At 37.2% G+C, this 24,204-nt stretch overlaps 1 protein-coding gene across 1 annotated transcript in view; it reads left to right on the forward strand.

Annotated features, from left to right (window-relative positions):
- Positions 1-24,204, forward strand: part of TAOK1 (TAO kinase 1) — a 153,920-nt gene that overhangs the window by 101,453 nt on the left and 28,263 nt on the right. The window contains 10 exon segments of the mRNA XM_072639833.1: positions 6,038-6,139; positions 8,352-8,397; positions 8,989-9,085; positions 10,281-10,394; positions 12,053-12,144; positions 15,980-16,073; positions 18,220-18,301; positions 20,190-20,357; positions 21,772-21,975; positions 23,373-23,510. Coding sequence (XP_072495934.1) covers positions 6,038-6,139; positions 8,352-8,397; positions 8,989-9,085; positions 10,281-10,394; positions 12,053-12,144; positions 15,980-16,073; positions 18,220-18,301; positions 20,190-20,357; positions 21,772-21,975; positions 23,373-23,510 — 1,137 coding nt within the window.

Genomic DNA, 24,204 nt, shown 5'->3' on the forward strand with positions numbered 1-24,204 from the left:
TCCAGTGCAAGAACAGATACCAGCCAGCAGCTTTGTCTTACTGCCCAGCTCTAGGTCACACATCCACATTAGACCGAGCAGAGAACAACTTTTTGTATACATGTATGTGTGTGTCTTTATATATATATATATATATAAACACATATATATGCATAAAATTTCATTAAATGTTTCCCAATTACACGTAAAAAAATTTTAACAATCATTTTTAAAAATTTTGAGTTCCAAATTCTCTCCCTCCCTGCTGTTCTCCCCACCTCTTTAAGAAGGCAAGCACTTTAATTTAGATTATACATGTGAAGTCATACCAAGCATATTTTCATTAGCCATATTGCAAAAGAAAATACAAACAAAATGAAACAATAAACATGAGGAAAGCTTTAAAAAGTATACTTCAGTCTACATTCAGAGTTCATCAGTTCTCTCTCTGAAGATAGCTTTTTTTCATCAAGGGTTCTTTGGAATTGTCTTGGATCATTGTCTTGATTGGAATGGCTAATTTTTTCATGTTTTATCATGATTCCAGTATTGCTGTTGTTATGTACAGTGTTTTCCTGGTTCTGCCCACTTCACTTTGCATTAGTTCAGTCAGGGGTAGGGAATCTGTAGCCTTAAGGCCACATAAGGTCTTCTAGGTCCTTGGGTGCAGCCATTTAACTAAGTCCAAGTTTTACAGAACAAATCCTTTTATTAAGGGGCTTTGTTCTGTGAAGTTTGGATTCTATCAGAGGGCTGTATCCAATGACCTAGAGGGCCACATGAGGCTTCGAGGTCACAGGTTCCCCAATCCTGAACAACTTTGCCTAGGTTTTTCTGAAACCATCCTGTTTGCTATTTCTTATAACACAATAGCATGTATCCCATCACAATCATAGACCACAACTTGGTTAGCCATTCCCCAGTTGATGGGCATCCTTTGAATTTCCACTTCTTTACCACCACAAAAAGAACTACTATAAATATTTTTGTACATGGAAGTCCTTCAGGGGACAACTTCTAAAGCAAGCAGCTACTGCATGGCTTTGCCCTGAGGAGTGGAGTGAAATCTCAGGTCTAGCTTCAGTCTAAAGCCTGAAGAGAAGTATCCAGTGCCAGAATCTCAGCTCAGAGGGAGGGGGTGTGTGTGTACACGTGTGTGTATATGTGTACATGTGTGCACACATATTACTTCTGTCCCTTTGAACCAGCAAAGCTTTCCATGTAGCTGAGAGCAACTGAGTTCAGCAGCTGTCTTGTGAAATGTGTAGGGGCAAGTCCATGGACCTGTTGCTCATACCCAAATCCAAGTAAGGGTCTTGCAGAGCTCAGACCAGAGAGCCATTGATCAAACCACTTTGGGAGCCCTAAAAGTTTACAAGTCCCCAGCCTGACCTGTCTCTGAGATTCTAAGATGGCACAGCTTTCAGCATCCTTAAGAAAGCAGCAGCAGGACCAGCCCAGACATTCCCCTCAGAATGGAGCACAGGCTAGCCCTGACATCAAGTCAGGAAATAAGATGGAATAATTAACGGACAAAAAAGAATATCTCTGTGAAAAGCTGTTATGTTGACAGGGATGGTCATGATATAAACCCAGAAGAAAGGAATACCTTTAAAACAGCTATAAGTATACCCTAAAAGAAAAATTCGCTACAAATTTAACTAGAATTTACATTAGAGATGGAGTTTAAAAGTATTGAAAAAAATTTCATAAAGGGTAGTGCTAGAGGGAAAAAATGGAAAAGAATTGAGAGCTGTGGGAGAACAAATTGGAAAGGAAGAACAAATTGGCACAAGAGAAAAAAAACCTCAATCAACAAACTTGCTGAAAATTGGAATGGAAAAACAGAACCTAGTGATTTCATAAAACAACATGACTAAAAAAAAAAAAAGCAAGAAGATGTATGCTTTTACATAGCAAATGCAACTGATCTTGAAAATAAATGAAGGGGAGAAAGTATAAGGATCATCAGATTGAGAGCCATGACCAAAATGATAATCTGATGGACATCATGTTAGAACTAGTGGACAAAGAGAAAGTAGAATCTCCTAGTTAACCTCCTGAAAGAAACTCCCAATTGAAAATCCCCAGCAAAGAGCTTCCAGATCAAAGAACAAATACTAGAAGCAGCCAGAAAGAAAGAATTCAAGTACCAAGGCACCACAGTTAGGATTATACATCATTTGGTAGCTATCACAATGAAGGAGCAGAGAACTTGGAATACAGTGTTCCAGAAGGCAAAAAATAATAGGCTTAGCGCCCAGAATGACTTGCCCAGCAAGACTGAGTATAATTGTTTGGGGTGTGAACCTTTAATGAAATATGAAAATATTTTAAGTATTCTAAATGAAAAGACCGGAGCTACATGAAACTTTGAAGTTAAAACACAGGAGTCAAGGGAAATATAAAATAGGTTTTTTTGTGTTTGTTTTGGTGGTGGCAACAAGTTAGAAGCTGATTAAGTGACCTCCTATTAGGGAATGACTTAACAAGTTACAGTTTTATATATATGCGAAAGAAGACTACTGTGCTGTCAGAAATAATGAAGGAGATGATTTCTGAGAAACTTAATTGATTTAAGAAAGCCTTTGGATTGATAGATATAACACTGAAATAATATGATAGTGAACTGCAGCTGAGACAGCCTCCTCAGTAGTCATCTGCTGCTGATTTATTTATAATGTGTTACTTTGTTTACATACAGGTTGTAAAGCTTCTTTCAAAGAATTCTAAGAAAATTTTATTTTTGTAAGCCAAGTTGCTATTAAAGTTTCTCTCCATCTGATCACCCCCGAAGTGCCCCCAAAGTCTCTTCCAAAAATAATCCAATAGATTCTACATTATAGAGTCATTCTCAGAAACCTTTCGTTGAGTTGGTCTATAGATAGTTTAAAACCATCTACTAGTCATAATCCATATGCTAGTGAAAAATTTAACCCATTACCTTTTCAAGATCTTCCCCCGAATCTGGGATGTTTTGTATATTCCATTGGGTTGTGTAATGTCCATTCTTAATTAGGTCTGTATCTCTGCCAGTTCCAGTACATTGTATGTGGTAGGGAGGCTTGGATTTTACCTCTGCTCTTGCTGAAGGCGGGGCTCTGCCCATCCCTGTTTGTCCAACTAAATAGCAAGTTGATCTGGATGCCAGATGAACTCACATCCTGTGATACATTGCACAGAACTTGAAATAGCCTATGAAAATATCTGTTTACATTGAATCTATTTACATCTGTTTTCTAGTAACCCTTTAAATTTTGTGGAAAGAACGAGTGACTGAATATCAGAACAGTTTCTTTAATAGTAAAAGTAGGGTAGAGATATCTTCCCAGGACGTTTCACATTAGTGTTAGTAAGAACTTACACAGTTCTTGGATGTTTTACAAACTTACAGAGTTTTTGGATGCATTAAATGTCAGCATGATATAGTGAGTTAGGAAGGCCTGAGTTAAAACCTGAACTCCCAGACTTACTAGCTGTGGCCTTAGACAAGTCACTTAGCCCGTCTACCTCTGTTTCCTCCTCTGTAAAGTGGAGATCATAATAGCATTTACCTCCTAGGGTTACTAGGATAAAATGAGGTAATACTTGTAAAGGACTATGTAAACCTGAAATCAAGTGATTACGTTTAGGAAGACAATTTAGCTGCATGATCCTACTGATGTAAACTATCATTGTTGGCATGGTTTAATGTGGAGGACAGTAAAGTCCTTAAAATAAGTTAAAATGCTAAAAAAAAAAAAAAAAAGGATCAGGACCTTGAAACAGAGGCTGGTCACTTGTTTTCAGGTGTAAACAGAGTTAGCTCTGAAAAGTAAATTTTAATTTCCTGTTTTAATGTCTTATGCCCAAATCTTAGCCAAAGGAAATTAGCTTCTCCCAACTAGAGTCTTCCTTGCAGATCACTTGGTTTTAAATCTTCAGTTACTTAAAAGTAAGTTTATTATCTTAATTTATGGCATAGTATGTCAGGAAGATACGCTTTGAGTTTTTCTCCACTTGTACAAAATTGCCTTGTATACTTGAAGATTCATTAACATGAGATTGTGTTAGGAGCCTGTAGGTTATGGAAGGATAACTTCATTTACGTTAAAAGCTTTGATATTTTACAGTGTATTTTTATTTTATTTTTTCCCAATTACATGTGAAGATGGTTTTCAGTATTCATTTTTGTAAAATTTTGAGTTCTGGATTTTCCTTCCCCCCTCCTCCCCTCCCTCTGCAAGGCAGTAAGCATTTTGATATGTTATACATGTTAAACTTATTTCCACATTAGTCATGTTATTAAAAAAAAGAATCAGAACAAAAGGGAAAAGCCATGAGAAAGAAAAAACACACAAAAAGAGTAATTGATTTACCGACTCCACAGTTCTTTCTTTAGATATGGTTGGCATTTTCTATCATGAGTCTTTTGGAATTGTCTTAGATCATTGTATCGCTGAGAAGGGCTAAGCCTGTCACAGTTGATCATCACACAGGGTTGCTGTTGCCATGTACAATGCTGTCCGGGTTCTGCCCACTTCACTCAGCATCAGTCCATGTGACACTTTCCAGGTTTTTCTGAAATCCACTTGCTCATCATTTCTTAGAGAACAGTAGTATTCCATCACATTCCTACACCCCAGCTTGTTGAGCCATTCCGCAGTTGACGGGCATCCCCTCAATTTCCAATTCTTTGCCACCACAACAAACGCTTGCAGTATTTATTTAGAAGAGATGGAAAATGAAAGGATTGGATTGGTATAGGGGAGAGGGGGAACATAAATCCCAAATGGTAATATTTCTTTTCTTTTTAAAATTTTTAATTTATTTTTAACATTCATTTTCTAAAAATAATTTGAGTTACAAGTTTGCTTCCTCCCACCTGTACCCCCAAGAAGACAAGTAACAACATCAGTGATACATGTGAAAGTCAGGCCAAATATTTCCATAGTGGTCATGTTGCCCTCCCCGCCCCCCAAAACCAAAACCTTCAAGAAACATAAAGTGATTAGTCCTCACTCAGAGTTCATTAGCTCTCTCCGCAAGGGGATAATACCTTTCATCATGGGTCCTTTGAAATTGTCTTGGATCACTATCGATAAGAGAAGCTAACTTTTCACATTTGATCATTGTACAATCTTGTTATTTCTCTGCATAATATTCTCCTCATTCTGCTCACTTTGTTTTGTATTAATTGGTTTCTTGGAAACTGTTCTGGTCACCATTTCTTACAGCACAGTAGTATTCCATCACAGTCATATAACCACCACTTGTTCAGCCATTCCCCAATTGATAGGCATCCCCTCAATTTCTGATTCTTGGCCACCAGAAAAAGAGCTGCTATAAATATTTTCTTACAACTGTGATCTTTTCCCTTTTCTTTGGGAATATACACCCTGGGTCAAAGGGTATCCCAGTTTTTCCATATTCCTACAACATTTATCATTTTCTTTTTGTGTCATGTTAGCCAATCTGATAAGTCTGAAATTATGTCTCAGAATTGTTTTAATTTACATTTCTCTAATCATTGTTAATATAGAGCATATTTCCATATGACTGTTGTTAGCTTTGGTTTTTTCTTCAGAAAACTCCTTATTCACATTTTTTGACCTTTTATCAATTGGAGAATGACTTAATTTTTATAAATTTGACTCAGTTCCTTATATAGTAGAGAAATGAGGCTTTTATCAGAGAAGCTTACTGTAAAAAAAATGTTTCCCAGTTTCCTGCCTTCTTATTTTGGCTGCATTGGCTTTTGTGAGTCACTTTCTTTCAGTGTTTAGTACATGTGTAAAATTTTAATAAGAATTTTAGTTGCTAATTGATTAATTAAGTTCTTTTCTTGTAAGACTTTCTTTTATAGACAGAGTAAAAAGTTTTACTGAGGCCTTGTGCCTTAGAAATGGGGTCGATTTTAGTTGAACATTTTGAAACTAAGTACCAAACCGTATGAAGAAATTATGTTATGTGGTTGTTTCCCCTAGTATTCTTTCTAGGAAGTTTTATTGTTATTTTTTTGTTTTGTTTTAATATACTTTGAAACAGTTGACACTTTCTGTGTATTCCTCTTCTACAGAAATGGCAGGACATTATTAAGGAAGTCAAGTTTCTACAGAGAATAAAGCATCCCAACAGCATAGAGTATAAAGGCTGCTATCTGCGTGAGCATACGGCATGGGTGAGTGCTCTTTCTGCCTCCTGGCCTGTTAGGTGTATTGGTTTAGGTTAATTCAGAGTGTACTGAGTTTGTTCAGCAGAGCCACTGGAAAACTCAATCATTCTAAGAAAGGAGATGCAGGACCTTTAAATGACAGAGGAGTAGGGAATGAATTTCTGGGTTGTCCAGAACTTAAAAAACAGAATTTCTATAGAGTTTTCAAAAATTCAATATCAATTTATACACAAATGAGAAGTTTTAATCTTGCTTTCTTAAAAATGAGTTTTTCAAATGATTCTGTTCTATTCCACAAGAATTTATTAAGTGCTGAATATATACCAGATGCTGTGCTTGGTGCTAGGGAAACAAAGACAGCAAGAAATGACCCCTTCCCTCAGAGAGCTTATGTTCTTCTGGGGGAAAACAACATCATCCATGTCCATGTATGCAGAGTGGCTTTGGTGCCAGTGTAAGCGAATCAGGCTGGGCTCCTGTGGAAGGTGGCAACTGCTGAGCTGTGTTAGGGGAGAGAGTAGGGAGCTGAGCATGTGCAGCTGGCCAGGGGCCTGGCAGAAGGTGCAGGGACAGGAGGAGAGTGAGTGGGTCAGTGGAGCTTACATGGAGAGGAGGTAAGAGAGAGGAACTCGGGGACCTTCAATGCAAGAGACTTTGGAACCAGAAAGTGGAGGGCTCTAAGTCACAAGCAGAGGGGTTTGCATTGTTTTCTGTCAGACACAGGGCAATGCAGCTCCGTGTTTTCTTGTTTTATGCCATTTAAATCAGAAAGTGAATTTGTGACTTGAAAACACTTGCCATCTGCTCATCAGTCACCACTGAGAACTTCTGGCTGAGTGTGTTTTCTGGCCTGTATCATTTTTCAGGATGAGCGTAGGCAGCGAGGTGGCACAAGAGTGCTGATGTCAGGAAGACTTGAATTTGAATCCTGCATTCAGTGTTAACTTGGTGACCCTGGGCAAGTCACTTAGCAACTTGTCATATGTAAAATGAAAAGCATAGCATGACACATACCTCCCAGGGTGGTTGGGAGGATCAAATGAGATCACATTTATGAAGTTCTTTCAGACCTTAAAACACTGTGTAAAAGCTGGCCGTTATCATTATTATTATTCGAGAAACACTTGAATGTAGTGTCTGAAGCTTAGTAGTAGTGAATTTTGTCCTCTTGTTGCTGTTGAAGTGTTGGACCTTTGAACTGTAAGGGGTTTTTGTTTCCTGCATTGGCCACAGTTTACCAAACCCAAATTCTGCAGCATTTTCTTGGTGTCCAGAAAAGAAGTGTGATACAGTATCTTGATAGCCAGGTTCAAAACCAGAAAGCCTTGCCTCAGATCCCATCTCTGTCACATCCTAGGCGTATGACAGCAGGCAAATCACAAAACCACTCAGTGGCCAGCTCAAATAGAAATGATCCTTATGGGCCGCAGATTGACTTATTAAACTATAAATTAACGTTATCTGTGTTGTATTTCTCATTTAGCTTGTTAAACACTTTCTGATTATGTTTTGATCTGGTTATTTGGGGGCCATGCTGAAGCCCTTGAGTTGGACATCCCTGCTTTATGCAAAGGGGCTCGTTACCCGAAAATTCCCTGTACTACAGAAATCACATGTTTAAGCTCCTGTCATCTATCCCTTGAACCTGTAAGCCCCTTGAATAGAGGGTGTCATTGAATAATGTCCAAGTTGTGACCCATACAGGCATTGCCAACCTCATTGTAGAGTGTCCTGGAAAAATAGGTTGGTAGGAAAAGGCTAATGAGAATAGACCAACTTGTATCAAAAGGGATCGTTTGTTCCAGAGGAATGGTGTTACAAACGGACGATTAGCTATCTGATGTTACAGCAGAGTTTGATCAGGAACTATTAGGCTTCATTGAAGAATGTTGGTCCAAACCATGGCATGCTCTGAGCTTTTGTAAAAGCCATGCTCCAGGGGATCAGTAGGCTGTCCTTAGGGTATTTGAGAGTTTTTCCAACATGTAAAAATGTTCAGCAAATCTTGGACAAGCTTAAAGGGGCATATATTCCCCACTCCCACCACTATAAGTATTTCATTTTTTACATAAGTTTTGACTGGCCTTGAAGCTTTCACTCATAATTTAAACTGTCTAACTGCCTTGAGGATCAGCTCTTTGGTTTGGGACATAAACTTGTTTTACTTTTTATGGAGTTCAAGAAATCTTAAAATGTTCCTATAATTATTTTCGTGCAGCTTGTAATGGAATATTGTTTAGGATCAGCCTCCGACTTACTAGAAGGTAAGTTTCTTTTTGTTCTTAAGCTGATGAAATTGGAGAGTTCCATTTGTAGATTTCCCAAAAGTGAATTTTTAATTTAGTAAAATAAAAATGATAGAAATAACAGGAAATAGAGGGAAACTTAGCTTTTCTTTTAGATTTACAGAATGGTATATTTTTAGTGCCATGAAATCGTACTATTCAGAGCCATTACTTGCCTGCCTGCCATTGGGCTACTTTTTTCTCTCACACTTTGAAGATCCTTTTTCAGAAGATTCTACCAACAGAGCTGCCTCTTACCTTTGAGGTCAGAGCTTGAGGGGCATATTTGCTGGTACTTATATTTCTTAAGAACCTCAGTACTTTCCTGGCAAGTAAAAAATTTGAATAGTGCTACAATTTTACAGACTGAACTTGGTGAAACTGAACTCAAATGCTTGTGTGGCTGTGCTTTGTCATGGTGGAAATGCTTGATTTCCCCACCCTCCCCTTCCCTGCCCCACTATTTCCAGACTTCATTTTTTTAATCTTTTTTTTTGAGGGGGGATAGTATCAAAGTATGTGAATTACATGGGTACTTTTAATAATTAATTTTCAACAAATTCTTTTAAGTTCACAAAAAGCCATTACAAGAAGTGGAAATAGCAGCAATCACACATGGTGCTCTCCAGGGATTGGCCTACTTACATTCTCACAATATGATCCATAGGTAAGCCTTTTGAAAACCAGCTACATTTCTCTCTGTCTCTCTCTGTCTGTCTCTCTCTCTCACACACACACACATGCACACACACACACACGCACACACAGTTTGCTCAATTTGTCATAACTTAGTCATCCTTATAGTGGGTTTGTTGCTGATAATAACAAATTCAGTGTTTTATGGAGTTAAAATTTTTATATTTAATTGTAGTTTTTTGTAGAAATACCGTGTTTTAGAATGTTTAACTTAACTGATACACTAAAACGACAATACAACGGTTATCTCATTTCCACCTTGTGTTTTTGTTTGCAACTATTGGAATTTCTTGAGTATGTGACACTTATGAACTTGGTACAATCAAAATTTGTTCGGGGATTGAATCATTGAAAATTAATTAGGACTTTATTCAGAAGCCATTTATGGGGATTACCCTCTTCCCCCCCATGTATATAACTTTGGGAAGCAGAAATGATGTCTATATAAAGTTTTGGAAGGAAGCTAACTTTTTCAAGATTTTTGAGAGCATTCTTGGATTATATGAAGTGATGGTGTTTGTGTGCATGAGACCTCATAACTGTTCAATTTTTAGAATAGAGTGCATTATATAGTCCAGTGTGTGTACCATCCAGTTAGACTACATCATCTATGGAGGGACAGAGTATTTGCAGCAGGATTCTGCCTTCCTAATGAAGTAATATATTGGAATGTAACATGATAGTCAGAGCAGTATAAGATCGGTAGGTTGTAGAAATTACGGTTTTAATATCTGTGTAGGATTTAGAAAGTAGTATGATGATGACTTGTAGTGACAAAAAATGTTTTGCCTTTTCCCCATGGAGGTTTTTTGCAGTTGTGGGCATGCATTTTTTAAACTCCTAATTCAGTTTATTTTTAATTATTATTTGTACAAATAAATTGAAACTCAAAATATAGACCTTTATCTTACAGTTAACTAATTATCTGTAGGTTCTTTTCTACCCTTGCTTTTTTTTTCTTTTAGATAACTATTTTTAATTTTTATAGCTTCTGTATTTTTTACCTTCTAATTCTGAAGCTTTTTTTAAAAATCTGTACCCTGAATGTATCATAGAACATAATTGTTTTGACTTTTTTTTTCTCCCTTCTTTGGGGACTACTTATTTGACCTTTATCACAATCTAAGAAAAGCAAGATATATAATTGTCTTATGTTCCCTAATCAGAGATATCAAAGCAGGAAATATCCTCCTGACAGAACCAGGCCAGGTGAAACTTGCTGACTTTGGATCTGCTTCCATAGCATCTCCTGCCAATTCCTTTGTGGGGACACCATATTGGTAAGAATATTTTTCTGTAGATGCTGGTCTTAACTAAACTAGTCAGTGTGTCTAGTTAGTATGACAAGTTGAGCTTGATTCATTTTGGAATTATTTTCATTTGGAAGGCAGTGTGTAATGAGAGATGCCTGGGAATACCCAAGGGAAATGGGTGATATTGTTTGTCTTTCCTCAGTGGCTACCGTATTGAAAATCCTTACATTTTTAAGGGCTGGTCCCAGAACACCTGGACTGCTGTCCACTCTCAGGGCCTGGGTTAGTAGAGCAGTGCTCTTTTCAGCCCTTAGAGTGGCTGCTTCTTTCCTCACTGTATTACTTGGTAGCACTTTTAGGTAAGCTTGGGGGATGGGAGGGAAAAGTAAGTGAAGCACATCAGTAAATTGCTTTGACTCGAGTTTGTTCAGAGAGGAGATGGAAACATTAGCTGAAGAGGGTAAGTTCTTTTTGGATCACGGTACTTATGTTATATCCATTTTCATCTTTATTGGTTATATCAGAGTTGTTTTGTGAATATTTGTGGAGTAAGTTCTTTTTTAATTATGTAAAATAGTATGTCCTCATCACTGCATCATGCTGTAGTAATGATATTTATTATTGAATCCTCCATGAAGCATTTAATAATAACTGATGTTTATATAGCACCTTAAAGTTTCCATAGCACTTTACATTCTTAATTTCATTTGACCCTCGTTCATCTAAACCCAAAAGGAAGTGTCACAAAGTATAATTCTTGTCATTCTATAGGTAAACGAAGATTAAAGAGAGGTTAAGTGATTTAATCTTGGTCAGATGCCATGTATGTATCAGAGGCACTGCCTTCTCATTGGAGTGGGCATTACAGGCTCTCTACCCTGGGTTACACAGGGCTGTGGGAGGAGAGTATCGAGATTTCACACAGGTGCCAGGCCCAGCCTCTGCCATAGAGTCCAGTTCAGGATACCAGATAAATGCACGAGAACGTACTTCTGCATGTAATACTAGCTAAAATATTGTCAGTTATGAATGAACCCATTATTTTGAGTGGCTATGAATCAAAGTTTTAATAGAACTTTCTCTTTTATATTCATGCTACTTATGGCCTAGTAAAAGCTTTTTACATAGTCTTATGGCAGTTGGTACACTTTTAATTTCAAAGAAAAAGCCAAATTTTTTAATCAAGTTACTTTTATATTATTGGTACTATGTGATTTTGCTTTTTTGCCTTTTTTAAAGCATTAAATCATCTGCGGTGATAAATCGCTGACACAGTTGATGATTATTCACATTTTTATTTGCTATTCTTTTCCAAGCCTCTCCAAACAAAAGATAAATATTTCTGGTCAGAACCTAGGGGAAAACTGAGGGATCATCATAGATTACCTCTGTTGCTGTGTAGTTCAGATGCGTGATTTTCTGGGGTGTGCAAAATAGCATCTTCAAATTTTAATACTTGAGATCCAGAAAAAAGAATGAGAATGAGTATTAGGTCAGTTTTAGCATTAAAGGTGTCCCCAAATGAAGTTTTAAGATGGTTATATGTATCTTATTTCGCTGTTCAGTAAATAGGCTTCAAGTTTAAGCCAGTATTCATTCTTACATATAGGTTATATAGTTCACATGGAATATTTTAACAAATGTATAGAGTTTTAAGCAATAATAATTAATATTTTGTGTTTTAGGATGGCCCCAGAAGTAATTTTAGCCATGGATGAAGGGCAATATGATGGCAAAGTAGATGTATGGTCTCTTGGAATAACATGTATTGAGTTAGGTAAGCAACATGTTCATTTTGATATTTGATAGGTGGACTTAATAGATGTTTTAGCCTCAATTCTATCTCCTGTGTATAACTTTCTGTATTTTATACCATTTCTTTAGGGAAGCAATTAATGAAGTTTCTGTCAGAAGTCCCACTTTGGTTCTCTGTTTCATACTTTGACATGTCAGTTTGTGTAATGAACCTAAAATAACTTTCTAAACTAGTTATATCTGTGTTTAGGAGTAATCAACAAATATTTATTCAGCATGTAATATGTAGACAAAACTGTGCCAGGCCTATCTCATATGTAAGTTGATATATTGGAAACCCTCCGATGGAATGCTATGATAGTTGGCACCTGGTTGCCTGGGGTGAGCCAGGTGATTAAGGTATCTAGTTGCACACTGTCTTTTACACCACTCTTGGTACTTGTCAGGGTTGTCCTAGCTTAGTTCCTCACAGACGTGCCACAGACAGCAAGCCTTTATTTTAAGAGTAAAATTAGTGAGGCTCTTGTAATCCCCCAATGTCACCAACTCTACCTCCCAACCTTTCCAATGTTGAGTTTTTCATTTCATGAAGTTCCTTCATAAGAATTTATTTAAAATAAAGAGAAATATTTACAAGTACTTGGGGAAAATATACTGGAAATGTTTTAGAGAGATACCAAGGACATGAACAGTTAAATGTCTTAATTTTTAAAAATCATTACTGTTGACTTTGTTCAGGTGGGATCTTGGTGCCTGATCAAGCCTAGTCTCAGTGAGAAGCTATATATCTACATCTGATATACTTTCTCATGGGGATAGATGTGATTAGAAATCTATTACTGTATAGTTAAAAGTAATTTTGCATTGATTTTTTCTAAAGAAGTCATCTACCAACAAGACTACTCTTTTGCATTTCTAGCATTGGTACTGAGGTTAGTGATTGATAATGGGAGGATTCACTTCCATTCATTTTTATTTCAAAGAGACAAAAGCAAATTCTTAGTAATCTTGACAACATCTCACTGAAATGGGTAATAAATTAACAAGAAAACTGAGTGATAGGTGAAATAGAAAGCTCACAAATGGGTTAGTTTTAGTATTAGAAGATTGTTGTTTCAGCATCCAGTGTCTCAGTCCTTACAGTGTGCTTTCCATAAATAGGAAGACTTTTGATCCTTTGTTTTTGTCAGAGGGGGCTCCTGAACTGCCCACTCTTCCATATCCATCATCAGCTCCTGTGCATTCCCCAAAATTATAAATGTTGCCATTTGTCCAGCAAGAAACATCAGGAGGTTCATTACATTTTGGCAGTGCCGTTCGCCGTTATTCTTTAAGAGAAAAGGCTCAAAATTGATTGGAAAGAACTCTTTTTGGATAGTTATCTGCTTACAAGTCCATTCATGTATGTGAATTCAGTGAGTTTTTGTATGAAATTGTTCCTTAATATTCTAGGCTGTTGATTAGATAGACTATACTTATAATAAAGTGGTTTATATTTACAGTAAAACAACTTGAGGCAGTGTGTCTCTGTCATAGTACTCTCAAAGAGAATTTTCATTGGCTTACCCAGTACCCAAGGAAAGCATTTAGCTGATGGTGCCTGAGTCCCCTCACCTCCTCCTCTACTCCAACATACATACTTCATTTTTATTCCATGCTGAATTTTTCTTTATGAAGTATGTGTATCAGTAAGCACCTCAACATTCACAGGGGGGACTGCTATCACAGGTTCTTAGACCTGCATTCATAAAAGGAAAACAGCTTTCAAAGGGTTAACAATCACTTTAATCAAGCACATGTATCATTCACCTAGTTCAGGGGAGTTAGCACCCTGAACTTCAAAGAAAATACAGAGAAATCAAAGATAAAAAGACATGGCTTCCTCTGCCTGACCATCATCAAACAGGTCCAACTGTCTGACCGTAGTTACCAGAAGGTGAAGCACCAACATCTGGGTTTTCAAAGCCAGGGGTCTTCTTAGCTTCCCAGAGTCCTCATCTGGTCAAACAAACACTTCCAGTCAGTAAACCCCAAAATAAAACCTCAACTCGGAGTATTTATACCTTTTTAAGAGCCAGAGGGCATCACAACCCTTGAAAACCAGTGCCTCATTAACAAAAGGCTTGGGCCTTCCCACAGATCATCCCTAATCAAACTCTGCTTAATGGGCTGACCCATTAATGGGTGGGGAAGAACTTTAATCACATTAAAATAATTAACAATACAAATACATATACAGTTTCTAGTTAAAGAAACTCATGTAAAGATTTGATTAAGGCAAGATTTAATCAGAGGCACTTGATTATACTGAAACAAAAACAGCAAAAGATCTCTATTTTGCTTGGCATCACACTCCACCCTTCCAAGATCCTTGGCCCTACAATCTAAATGACCATGGATCCTGGAACAAATAGAGGCATTATACTTCTTGATTATACTAAAACAAAAACAGCAAAAGATCCTACTTTGCTTGCCCTTACAGGATTTGTTTTTTAACCTGGCTGAAAGCCTGGTGGAGTGCTGGGTAATTGTCAATTGAAATTGGACATGATCTTGTGGAAAATATTTGATTCCCATTTCTAGGTTAAAATAATCATGGAAATGGTAAAGAATGAAAGTGAACTTTTCCCTTGGTGCAGTGGCCAAAGAGGTGTATCTGAATTTTCTGGGACCTCTACTAGCTTTTGGTATCTGAATAAATAGAGGCATGGCCATTGTGGCATCATAAGAAATTGAAGCCGATTAGTATTTCCTTATGTTTGCCCCAGCAAAACTGATGTTGGATATTATCCCTAATGAGGTGGTTTAGGAGTCCTCCCTGTTACTCTGAATTAGCTTCAGAATGTGATGAATGAAGACTTTTTTTTTTTTTTAAGATCTTTTGGTCTTTCCAAATAGAGTTATAGCATAGGGAAAAAGATAATTTTAGCATTTGACAGTGAGATTCAGGGCTCACCTGGGTATTGGGGCAGAGAGGCACCATATCAAGTTATGCTCTTCTCCCCTCTTCCTTGCAGATCCTCAAGGGCTTCCTTCCTTATTTCAGCCTAGTTTTCCTTGGGATGAAACTTTTAGATAGGAAGGAGAAATATTTATAAATATTTTACCCTGGGATGGGAGTGTTCCAGATCTCTCACACCTCTTAGGACAAGGAGGAAATATTCCTAAATATACTGTTTTAGTTACTACTACTACTATGAATTTACCATCCTTAATCAACATTTAGTATCTATTTTGCAGCTACTGCAACGTGAGCCACTCTGAAAAAGTTGCTTATTGTGTCCTAAACTCATTCACCAAACAAATGAGTGCTTTTTAAAACAGCCTGCATTAGCAACAAGAATATAGGAAGTAATTTTTTTTTTTTTTACCATTTGAAACAGTCCTAGAAAAACAGGTTTTCAATATGAATAGTTTGCTAAATTTTTTTCAGTAAATGTCAGTTCTTCTAGATTATACCCTATAAATTTTCTCCAAAAGCCTTTAGCTTTAATGTTCCAATTTGATTTTACTTTTCCATGAAGGGAAGTTTCATATTGGTTTTATTAAGAGTATTGCAGACTGAGGTAAAGACTAATTGAGAACCATAAACTCAAAGTCATAAGGAATTAGTTCCTCATGACCATCCTCGTATGGCATATGGCTCTGATAGGCCATATCATAAACACTTTGCACAGTTACTATAAATTTTAAAGATAGGGAATCTCAACTAAGTTCACCAGAGGAATTATCACTTAAGATTGGAACTTAATGTAAGTATCAGTTAAGAGATTTTTGTAATGAATGCATGTCATACTGCTGGTTCAGGGTCACTGTGCTGTATTCATTTTTTCATGAAAATTTTCTTTTCTATTCAGCGGAAAGGAAGCCTCCTTTATTTAACATGAACGCAATGAGTGCCTTATATCATATAGCTCAGAATGAATCCCCTACACTACAGTCTAACGAATGGTGAGTATTTCTGATAAATATGTTGTTAGAAATTCAGCTTAGTTCAACAAACATTTGTTGACTCCCTTCTCCTTGGCCAGCACTGTGTTAGGCACATAAATGAAGTGTGTTGGGTAGCATGAAGATCTTTTACGTCAGGTGCATTGTGTCCTTTATTGAGCTACATTTAACCTTCTAAAAGAACGGTACTGCATACCCTATGTACAGAATGTGAACGTGCAAAATATTGGAGTAGAATATGCTGAAATCAAAAGTTGAATGTCCCTTTCATAAATGACAATATACTTAGTATTATTTTGAAATTCGACTTGTAATAAGGATCGTGAATACTAAAATGAATAGGAACTATATTTTAAAACCGTGTTTGAGAACCTGAAAGCCTCAGATTGAATCAGCTTGTAGGAGCAGTTGGAGAAATACCTATTAAATATACATGAAAGAACACAGTGTTTTGGTTGTTTGGGCCCCTTGAATTAATGTGTGTAGTTATCTGTTCAAATTAAAAACTGGCTAACAGACCACTCTCATTGTCATCCTGATGTTCGTGGATGTGTGCCTTGCTCTGATCTTCATTCCCCTAGATTCTTGGATTTTATTTAGTTACGTTCACTTGTAGAGAACAGTTTGACCATTTTAGAAAACAAACATTTCATTAATGTTGGAAATTTTTAACAGAAAAAGAACACTTCAAATGTCCATGTATGTTTTAGAGAGAACAATCCTCTAACCTATTTCCCATCTTACTGATCATAAAACTGAATCCCAGAGCAGTGACCTCGTGATTTGCCTAAGATGTCACCCAGGTCATAAATCCAAGTCCAGCATATCTTCTACGTGTGTATTTGTGTAAACTAATCTATACTTCTGCAGAATCTATGATTCCATCGACGTGCAGATGACAAATCATTCTCTTATCAGACAGCCTTCATGACTTGCTATGGGCAGAGTAATTCATTGCCTTGTGACCAGCCTTCTGATGCTAGGCCTCTCTGAGCAAAGGACTGCTCCTTGGGTGGCAGACACATCTGTAGCTAATCTCCTTGAGGCCTCTTGACTTAGTAGCACCTGCCTTAGCTCATCCTCCAGTGGTGGTGGCTTTCAGGAGCCCATTATTACTCCTGGCCCATAAGGAGGCATTAAAAGACTAGCATGGAGGATTTTTTAGGATAGAAACCTTAAAAAAGAATTCTGTGAAGCTAAAAGTATCTTTTGTTAAAGGTGGTACAATTAAGATCTATTCACAAGTTTCACTACCAAAGAGATTTTCAGATATTTTACAGAATCTCCTTGGGATTCTTTATATAGAGATGTGAAAGGGAAGCAGAATTTGGCAATTCAGTTAAATCATTACATACATATTGAATGGTACTTGTTCCTCACACTCCGCTCTATGTAGTGCACAAAAGAGCACAGATATGGTCTGTGTTGATAAGGAACTTATTTTCTAGTTTAGGAGTCACTGCAAATCTACATAAAATAATTAGTGAGCCAGGCACTATGTTCTGAATGAGAAAATTGTGAAGTATAAACTGCCATACCAGAACACAGTATGTTAAGTTGTATTTTAGGAAGTATGGGTAGTGTTATCCTTGGCCACCAAATCTCTTGAAAATTTATATTAATGGCTTTTTCCTAAGTATAATGCAAGTTTTATCATATTTACCAGTATCACAATGCTTAGGAACTTTAGAAAAATACTCTTCCTAGGATGTACAACATCTTGCTTAGATTCATGAGGCCTTTTGAAGCTACAGGAGGGAGAAAAAGGTGGGAGGAGAAAGAATCAGAAAAAGTATACTTGATGATTATAGACAGTTGCTCAGGTCATGCAGATATATTCAAAGGATTGTGCGATTTCATTAAAATGGAGGGTCATTTCATTAAAATGGAGGGTCAGCAAATGACAATGTTTACCCATCCCACGTTCCCCCCAGAAAACAGAGAAGAGTCCATGATTATACATAGGTAGGTAGGTTTGAATTCTTAATTCTAATTGTGAATGATTGGCTATATCTTCTCAATGGGGTCTTTCCTGTTTTGATGCCTCCTTATGCCCCCCTTTTTTCTCCTACATATTAGTATCTTGGTTAGTGGAGATTATGTTAAAGTTAGCATCATGGTCAAAAATTGTTTTTTCTTGAAATAGGTCTGATTATTTTCGCAACTTCGTAGATTCTTGTCTTCAGAAAATTCCTCAAGATCGGCCTACATCAGATGAACTTCTCAAGGTCAGTTTCTCATCTTTAAGTCCCTTCTCAAATGATAATAACTCTTGCCAATTTAAACAAACTTTACGGCTAATTATCCCAAACCTGTCTTGAGAAGGTTTGCCTTTTTATACTGCTCTTTATGTATCGCTTCTTTATTTAAAAGATCTTTTGTTCTCACCTTAAGAAACGTATAGCATGAGGATTGTATATGAAACCACCTCTTACTTTAAAAAAAAGTATCTAATAAATTCACCATTGCTTTCAAAACTGTCTTGCTTGTCTAGGCTTCTTTCTGTAGCTTTTTCTTTTATTTGGGTATGACTGTTACCATCCTCTTTTCACTTGCAGTTAAAAAACAACTAAAACTCTTGCAATAAGTAAGCAGAACAATCTAAATCAATCCATACATTAGACGTAAGGAGATTAGTAATACTGCAAGATTTAAGTATCAATTTTTACCATACTGTGCGAAATTTCTGAAGTGAGTCCCATTTGTTTTTAGTGGTCTATCAGTTTGAATAAAACTAGTAGCTATATTACCTTGGGTGGTTTGTTTAACCTCTCTGGAGTTTTCATCATCTATAAAATAATGAGAATGGACTAAGAGAACTCTAAGGGTCCTTCTAGCCCCAAATCTCAGATCTGAAAAATAACTTCGAAATTTGTACTAATTATAACAGTATTGCGCTGAAGGGCACAGTAGAACTCATTGGAAGTCACTCTGGCAAAAGCAAGTGGATTTAGACTCAGAAGAGGGAGGACCCTTCGCTTCTCTCTCCCCCAATGGAGTTTGATCTCTCCCCATTAGCTGTGGGACCTGGATCAAGTCACTTCGCTTCTGAACATCAGTTGTTTTGTTTTTTCTTATTGTTAACATGAAGCCAGTCTTTTCAGTATAGTTTTAAAATGCTGTATTCATGTCAGTGCTTTATTATTCTCATGCCATAGAGGTAAGAGGGAGCACTCTGGAAAATGATATCCAGACCACTATCAGAAGTAACTTTAAAACTAAAGTTAAAATGCTGTTTGTCTATATGAATAGCGATAAGGGGACTAAAAAGCCCACATCTCAAGGTTCATGTCATTTGTGCAATGCACTGCCAAATATATATACTACCTTTCTGTAGTCAACTGGATTTGGAATTACGCAAATAAAGTGACTTAAATGGCCATACTCTTCAACCCAGCGATTCCAACACTAGGTTTATACCCCAGTGAGACTACTTATAAGAAGATTCTTTCTATATACAACAGAGAAGCTTAGAAAGAGCCATGTAAGCTGATTCAGAATGAAGGAAGCGGAGCCGGGAAAACAGTAGACACTGTGCTGGCAACCGTATCAACAGAAAAAACGACCATAAAAAAATCAAAAGTGAATGTTGCAAAATTATAAAAAACAAGCATATATTAAAAGAAAAGTGATATGAGAAGATACTCCCACCTCACTCATTTCCAGAAGAGGGAGTTCCACAAGCATCGCATATTGTACATATTTTTAAACTTTACAATGTGTTTGTAAATTGGACTGATTTTTTTCCTCTTTATCTTTAAAAAATACACATTTGTTCTATGGGATGGCTCTCTGGAAGGAGGAGAGGGGGAGGGATACTGAAGGAAATTGATGGTGTAAAAAATGAAAGACATCAATACAAACTCATTTTAAAAAATAAAAAGCAGAGGTAAAGCAGATTTCAGAAGGGTCACGTGTAGGGAAGTTTTGTTTATTGCAAAGTTTAAAAGAGAGAAGTCAGCACATTCTCTCATCTGCTGCGGTTCTTTTTATTAGGAGTCTTTATTAAGACCATTAGGAACTTTGGGATATTGAGAGTCTTTGTCCTGAGATCCCATCACAATTGTTTATGTTTAAAAGCTTTTTTCGTCTTGTTTCCCTATATCTTTAACCCAGCACATGTTTGTTCTTCGTGAGCGCCCTGAAACAGTGTTAATAGACCTCATTCAGAGAACCAAGGATGCAGTGAGAGAGCTAGACAACCTGCAGTATCGGAAAATGAAGAAGCTCCTTTTCCAGGAGGCGCATAATGGGCCTGCTGTAGAAGCACAAGAAGAAGAAGAGGTATGAGGAAAGGAGTATAAATGCCATAGATTTGGTTCTTCACAAGAATGTAAACCTTTAAAGCATTGCATCCTGTTCTCAAAACCTCTTGTTGCTGGGCCCTCTGAGGAAAAGGCCTCCTGACCTAGTGTTAAACTTTAAAGACCAGGTCTGTTTGCTCAACAGCATGGAGCGCACAGGACCCCAGGCCTGTAGTTGCGGATTGCCAGGGGCATTTGCTTTCAGCCAATATTTGGTAAGCACCTACTTTATGCCAGATGCTGTGCCACTTTCTGAGGATACAGAGGCAAAATACAAGAGCTGCTATCAAGGCCCTCACAATCTCATGGATTAAAGTATACATATGGTTACCTATTTAACGTCAGATTCTTTTGAATTTACATCTTTATTTTCCCACCTTACTCCTTTTTAAGAACTCAAAGCTCCGAAGTCATTTTTGTGGAGAACGTGGTCCTAAAAAATGATGGGTTCTTTAACTAGCTACAGTATTGTTTTTTGGACTTAACTAGATTTTTTTGTTTAAAAAAAATGTTAAGAGTGCTTATTCTGGGGAGCGTCCTTTGAGAAATGAAATTGGAAAGTGTAATACATTTTTTAAATAGCTGCCAGTAACTGAATTTCTATAGAATACCTGTGGAATCAGGAGATGGTACCAACAGGGGAGAGTAGGCAGTCTGAGGGTTTGGGGTGAACGTCTAGCGTTGAAAAGTGTAAGTATTAAAAGTGTTTGTGGGAGGGAAAGTTTAAGGGCTGTCAAGTAGGAAACATGGAATAAAGAGCCAGTATCATAAAGCTGTTGAATTGTTAAACGTGAATGGAAAAGAAATACACACACACCAAAAAAAAAAAGCCACAGACTTTGTGCTATGAAATGGTGATGATGATGATGATGATGATGATGATGATGATGATGATGATGATGATGATGATGTCAGAGGACCAGCCTCACGCTAGACCTTGAAAATAATCTGGCCTTTTCATATCTTTTTCTTTTTTTTAATAATTTATTTTATTTTATTAGTTTGTTTTCAGTGTTCTACAATCACTTCCATATATCTTAGATTTTTTTCCCCTCCTTTTCCCCTTTCCCCTACTTCCCCACTCCCTTCCTGAGATGGCATGCAATTTTATATAGGTTCTACACATACATTCCTATTAAATACATTTTCACCTTAGTCATGTTGCATAGAAGAATTAAGATGAATGGGAGAAATCCTTCTCATACTTTTTTGTACATAATTACATATTTTTCTTAACAATGGAGAGCTGATACTTGGGAAGTTTTCAAATCTTAATATTTTTTAACAAAGCAAACTTCTTTTGATAGGTCTTTCCAAGGAAAATGGTAATTAGGCAACTTCCAATGACTAGTTCGTTAGTAATGTAAAAATTTTAACTGAATATTCTCTCACAGGAGCAAGATCATGGTGTTGGCCGAACAGGAACGGTGAATAGTGTTGGCAGTAATCAGTCCATTCCTAGTATGTCTATCAGTGCCAGTAGCCAAAGCAGTAGTGTTAACAGTCTTCCAGATGCCTCGGATGACAAAAGTGAACTAGATATGATGGAGGGAGACCATACAGTGATGTCCAATAGCTCTGTCATCCATTTAAAACCTGTGAGTATATGTGTTTCAAAAAACTATATAATAAGGAGTGGTGATAGTAGGGCTTCATTTTATGTAAATCATGTAGAAAGGGTGGGAATTCTAATCCTTTTTAGGCAGTAATTGGCAACCCTTCGTTCAACTTGCTTCAAATGTGGAAGTGGACATTTAACTTTCTACTTGATAAACTGTGTTTGAAAAAATAGTTGCTTTACTTGGAGATGAGAATTTGAGGCACTAAATAAATACATTGGAAGTTAGGTTTTACTTTCCAGTGGTTAAATTCTATTTTATTTTTTAAAGAAAATACTCTTAAATAAGAAATAGAAATCAGAAGTATTAGAACACAGAGGGAATTAACTTTTCTACTGGGAGTGAAATATCTCACCTAGAACAAGAGAAAGAAGCTGCTATCTCACCCAGGGGGAAGCTCCCCAAAGTCTCTGGGGAAGCCAGCTGGATATCAAGGATATGTCTGCTTGCAAAGTCTTTTCTGTGTCTATGTCCTCTAAAGAGAACCTAGAAGGTGGTTAAATTTAAGAAGTGCTTTTTGGTATTACTTTATGTAGTGTTGCTTATAGTGATGAGTTTGAGCCAGGGCTCTTGGTTTCCAGGGCAAAATTAAGCTTTATTATACCTCTCTTTTCACCTCTTTTGTACACATTTTCAGACGCTGGTGGACTGCAGCATTAAAGATTTTATTCTCTCCCTACTAAAATGTTTCTGGTTAAGAATCCCGACTCACTTATTTGAAAGAGTCAACACTTTGTAAACATTCCATTGTTTGAAACTGTTTCGTAGACTTTTCTCAAAGAGAGGATGGTGATGTGATAGCTGTGTTGCTGCTAAGACAACAGAGTCCTGATATATGTGGAAAATAGATCATGTTTCTGTTGGTGAAGAGAGTGGCTTACGTGTGTCCTTATCCTACGTGAAATGATGAGGTGCCTTTTGGAGACACTTGGTTAGCATGACGGCATCCTTCGTTACTATTTACTTCCTCATGACTCCCAGATTCAGAGTGTAAAGAATAGACTGACTGCACGTTGCTGTGACTGTTGACAGTCTGGTTGTATTAAAAGTGACCCTGCTTCTCCACATGGTGGAAACGGCATAAATGTAGCCATGAAGTATTTCAGTCTCCTGAGTCTACTTCCTATATTATGTGTTCAGGGAAGTTCCTGTGGTTTTTAAGTTGATTGTAGAGAAAATACAGGAGATAAATCATAGTTTTTAGGCCTGTGAATGCACTTTTGTTAGCAGGTGCTTTTTTAAGTAATTTATTGATCTAAGTTGTCGTTAATGGAGTCAGACTCCAAGCTTTTGCTCTCTTCAAAGGTGCCATTGAATTACGTACATATCTCTGTATATTTACCTGCTGTACTCTTGGTGTCATCCTCACTTATCAGGAGGAAGAAAATTATAGAGAAGAGGCAGATCCAAGAACCAGGGCATCTGAACCACAATCTCCACCCCAACAAGTGTCACGCCAAAAGTCACATTACCGTAATCGAGAACACTTTGCTACTATCCGCACAGCGTCATTGGTATGTTCTTTCTTGGGTTGTAAGATTCTAAACATGTGTACTTGTCCTCTGATGTGTCCTCCCCTGTGCTTTTGGGTGCCTGTAGGTGGGGTATGCCTGCATTCATTTCTTCAACAGTTCAACAGTACCTACAAAGTACTTGGCGTTTTATTCAGTTGTCATATGCAGGATGCAAAGTTGAGTAAATCTAGTGATGTCAAACTCAAAGAGAAATGGGGCCACTAAACCAAATAACTTGTTAACGTTATCTATATTATGTTGCATTTTTACTTATTTTGTCACGTTTTCCAATTATATTTTAATGTGGTTCCAGAGTCTTCCTCCGGGGTGTAAGACTCCTTTGAGTAAGACCCAGCTCAGAAAGCTTGTGATCTAAGCATACAGGTAGCATCATGTAGTTAATACAAAGCAGACTAAGTAAAGTCGCCATAAGAAGGTATCAAGTGCTGCTTGTAGTTCAAAGACATTAAGAGTTCAAGGAGAATTTCATGAAGAAGGGGGCATCTGAAATGGATCTGGAAAATTAGGTGTCTGGAAGTGAAGGTAGAAAAAACGGAAGCATGTTTGGGAAATCAGGGGCATTACAGTTTGTTTTGTACCTTAAATACCCTTGTCTTTAATCTATCCTTTTCCCAAGTGAACACTAATATATATATTTCTTTGTACTTTATAAGGATAGTGTGAGACTAAGTGA

Source organism: Notamacropus eugenii, chromosome 2 (genome assembly GCF_028372415.1).
Source record: "Notamacropus eugenii isolate mMacEug1 chromosome 2, mMacEug1.pri_v2, whole genome shotgun sequence".
In the NCBI taxonomy this organism is placed as follows: Eukaryota; Metazoa; Chordata; class Mammalia; order Diprotodontia; family Macropodidae; genus Notamacropus; species Notamacropus eugenii.